Source organism: Scylla paramamosain, chromosome 2 (genome assembly GCF_035594125.1).
Source record: "Scylla paramamosain isolate STU-SP2022 chromosome 2, ASM3559412v1, whole genome shotgun sequence".
NCBI lineage: Eukaryota > Metazoa > Arthropoda > Malacostraca > Decapoda > Portunidae > Scylla > Scylla paramamosain.
In genome coordinates this window covers 27,625,401-27,629,301 of record NC_087152.1, presented here as the reverse complement: position 1 = coordinate 27,629,301, position 3,901 = coordinate 27,625,401, and the positions used below count along the sequence as shown (strand labels likewise).

Below are 3,901 nucleotides of genomic sequence, written 5' to 3'. Positions count from 1 at the left end.
AGTGCCTTTCTTCAATTTTCCTATTGTTTTACATTTTATTCCACTTCCAACACTTTACATTTTATAATGCATAACACTAACAAATACTTTACGTCCCCCATTACTTTATACTATCATTACATTCCACTGCCATTATTGTACACCTACCGTTAACATTTCACTACCAGTACTGTACATCTCTCATTACTTTACACATTACTTCACTTTAGAGATTTCATTGTTCCTCAGCGGCCATTCCTCAACACCTCTCCAGACTCAAAAGATGATCTTCAAGATAATTTTAAGACTATTTCAAGCTCAAACATCAGCTACCTGTGTGTGTGTGTGTGTGTGTGTGTAACAGGAAAAAATAATGTGATTCGAGATACTCGTATTCGATAATTTTCCTCTAAAAAGAGAAGAATACAATTCTTAGTAGCTTTTTCTTTCGCCAAGGATGTGTGTTTAACGGTTGAAAGTCGCGTATAGTCGTGTGAGTTCAAACAAAAGTTAGTAAAAAATAAGTATAGATTATTAAATTCACCGCCTTCCATTGAACAAACAAATGCATTTTTAGAAATTAGAGAAAGAAAGAACATCGTGCAACATTTAAACACGACATTGTGACCCTACGTCTTATTGATCTTCTGACTCTTCATCATCCTCTTTGTCTCTTTATTGTTCCTCCTTCTCTTATTGTTCCTCCTCCTCCGTTTTCCGACTTATCATCCCCTTTGCCTCTTTATTGCTCCTCCTCTTCGTCTTCCGACTTTATCATCCTCTTTGTTTCTTTGTTGTTCTTCCTTCTCTTCGTCTCCTGACTCTTCATCATCCTCTTTGTCTCTTTATTGTTTTTCCATCTCTTCGTCTTCCGACGCTTCTCTGTCTCTTCTTATTGTCATTTCACGTTGTCTAAACTCTTTTACATCATCCTCTTATCATTTTCTTTTGTTATGCCTGTCCTCGCGCCGCCCTTCTTCACCATTCTCTTCCTTCTCAGCCTCCTCCTCCTTCTTTTCATGTCCAGAGGAAGCGTCACTCTCTGCATCCTTCACTTCTTTCTCTTATTTGGGGGAATTATCACTCTCTGCATCCTTCTCTTCCTTCACCTCTTCGGAGATTCATCACTCTCCATCCTGCTCTTCCTACGTTTCTTCGGGAGATACTTCACTCTCTGCATTTTCTCTTCCTCGTCTTCTTCGGAAGATATTCCACTCTCTGCATCCTTCTCTTCCTCTTCTTCAAGGATTCCCACTCTCTGCATCCTTCTCTTCCTCCCCTTTTTCGGGGGATATTCCACTCTCTGCATCCTTCTCTTCTTCCTCTTCTTCGGAAGATATCCTACTCTCTGCATCCTTCTCTTCCTCCTCTTCTTCGGGGGATATATCACTCCCTGCATCCTTCTCTTCCTCCTCTTCTTCGGAGGATACATCACTCTCTGCATCCTTCTCTTCCTCCTCTTCTTCGGGGGATATTCCACTCTCTGCATCCTTCTCTTCCTCTTCTTCTTCGGGGGATATTCCACTCTGCATCTTTCTCTTCCTCTTCTTCGGGGGATATTCAACTCTGCATCCTTCTCTTCCTCCTCTTCTTGAAGTGATATATCACTCTCTGCTTCCTTCTCTTCCTCCTCTTCTTCGGAGGATTAGCCATTATCTGCATCCTTCTTTTCGTCCTCTTCGAGAGAGAGGTGTGCGTCATTCTGGGCCTTCTCTTCCTCTTCCTCCTCGTCGTCGTCTTCGGAGACGTCGTCGCTCTCTGTCTCCACGTCTGAGGCGGAGTCCCTGTAAGAGTCACTCAGCTCAGCCTCGCCTTTTCTTCTTACTGGCGCCTTCCTCATCGCTGCTCAGCTTTCGTTTCTATTTCTTCTTCCACCCGTCCTTTTTCTCTTCTTCTTCCTCCTTCTCGAAGTGAGTGATCGCCTCCCATTCAGAGTTTGACGCCTCTTCCGGCTCCTTTTCTGTCCAGTCACTTTTGCTCTGGAATTGCTCTTCTTCTTCGTGTTTGGAATCTTCCTCTTCTTCTTAGTCTTCTACGTCTTTCTCTTTGGATTGTTCTTCTTTCTCATCTTTGTCTTCAGATTCTTCTTTCTTCTCTTTTTCTTCGTAGTTTTCATCCTATTCTTCGTCTTTATACTCATCGTCATTCCCTTCGTATTCTGAAACTCTATCCTTCTCTTTGTCTTCCGATTCTTCATTCTTCTCTTTGTCTTCCGATTCTTCATCCTTATCTTTGACTTCTGATTCTTCATCTTTCTCTTTTTATTCCAATTATTCATCCTTCTCTTTCTCTCCCGATATTCTTCAACCTTCTCTTTGTCGTCTAATTCTTCATCCTTCTTTTTGTCTTCCAAATCTTCATCCTTCTTTTTGTCTCCCGATTCTTCATCCTTCTCGTTCTCTTCCTATTGTTTCATCCTTTTCTTTGTCTCGCGATTCTTCATCATTGTCTTTTTCTTCCGATTCTTCTTTCTTCTCTCTGTCTTCCCATTCTTCATCCTTCTCTTTGTATCCTGATTCTCCATCCTTCTCGTTGTGTTCCTATTCTTCGTCTTTCTCTTTGTCTTCCGATTCTTCACTCTCCTCTTTGTCTTCTGATTCTTCATCCTTCTCTTTTTCTTCCAAATCTTCATCCTTTTCTTTGTATTTGAATTCTTCATCGTCTTCATCTTTCATTTTCTTTTCACGTTGTTTAAAGTCTTCTTCATCTTCGTCTTGTCTCTTCCTTTTCTCATGTTTCTTTTCGTGCCGTTCTTCCTCATCATTCCTTTCGTCTTCGGACTCTTCTTTTTCTCTTCTCATTTTCTTTTCTCGTTGTCTAAACTCTTCTTCATTCTCATCCTCTTTCTTTCTTTTGTCAGGCCTCTTTTTGGGCCGGTCTTCATCATGATCTTCCTTTTCAGACTCTTTCTCCTCTTCATGTTCTACCCCCTCTTCATCCTCCTCCTCTTCCTCGTCTTCGGAGGAGGATTCGCTCTCGGCCTCCACGTCTGACTCTTCGTCGCTGGAAGAGTCACTCGTCGCCTCAGACTCGGGCTCGTAGTCGGAGTCTTGCTGGTGGAAAGACTCTGACTCAGACTCTTCCTCAGATGGAGTCTCCAGCTCGGACGATTCCTCGGACTCGTAGTCGCTGCAGGAACCGGAGCCTTCATCCGTCTCCACCTCGTAATCTGAGTCGTGTTCATACGACCGGTATACGCGTTCCTCTTCCTCGTCAGAACTCTCTTCCGTGCATTCGTTTTCCTCGTTGCTCTCTTCCTCAGGAACATCATCTTGCAAGTCTTCGTCGTCATCGTCACTTCGGTAGCTTGTTCTTTCCCGTCGCCGCCTTCTCTGATACCACTTCCGCCTCTCTTCTTCCTGCTTCCTTCTCCACTTGTCCTTCCGCTGTTCTCGGTGATGGGTCTCCTCTTGACGCCCTTCTTCCCTCTTCCTCTTGTGTTCCTTCTGCCTGCAGCTCTCGTCCCTCTTCCTCTTGTTCTCTCGCTGGCGTAACTCCCTGTCGTACGCGGCCCTCTTCCTGTGGTCGCAGAGCGTCTCCACGGCGGCCTGGATACGCTGGAACTTTGCCGTCGCCTCCTGCACGCTGCCCGGGTTCTTGTCCGGGTGGTGGAGGAGAGCGAGCCGCCGGTACACTTTGCGGATTTCCTCGGGCGTGGCACCGCGGCTCACGCCGAGGAGCTTGTAATAGTCGCTGTCTTCACTTGATGCCATTGGTACTTATCTTGAGTGTGTTTGGATTGTCTGAGGTACTCACCCCCAATGTTTGGCATGATTAGGGGGTTGAAAGTTACATAGAGAAAGAGGTAGGAGTTAGTGGTGGGGGAGAGAGTGCCCCCTCATGTTTTCCGCCAATCAGCATTTACATTACCATTGCGTCTGCCACCAATCACTTTTCTCTTTTCCACATCACCACCACTACC

At 44.8% G+C, this 3,901-nt stretch overlaps 1 protein-coding gene across 1 annotated transcript; it reads right to left on the bottom strand.

Annotated features, from left to right (window-relative positions):
- Positions 1 to 2,519: 2,519 nt before the first annotated feature.
- On the bottom strand, positions 2,520 to 3,692 carry LOC135107396 (glutamic acid-rich protein-like). The gene has a single exon (XM_064017224.1). The coding sequence runs from the start codon at positions 3,690 to 3,692 to the stop codon at positions 2,520 to 2,522; it is 1,173 nt and encodes a 390-aa protein (XP_063873294.1).
- Between the last annotated feature and the right edge of the window lie 209 nt (positions 3,693 to 3,901).

Coding starts and splice junctions, on each gene's coding strand:
- LOC135107396 (XM_064017224.1), bottom strand. CDS start 3,692: ATGGCATCAAGTGAAGACAGCGACTATTACAAGCTCCTCGGCGTGAGC.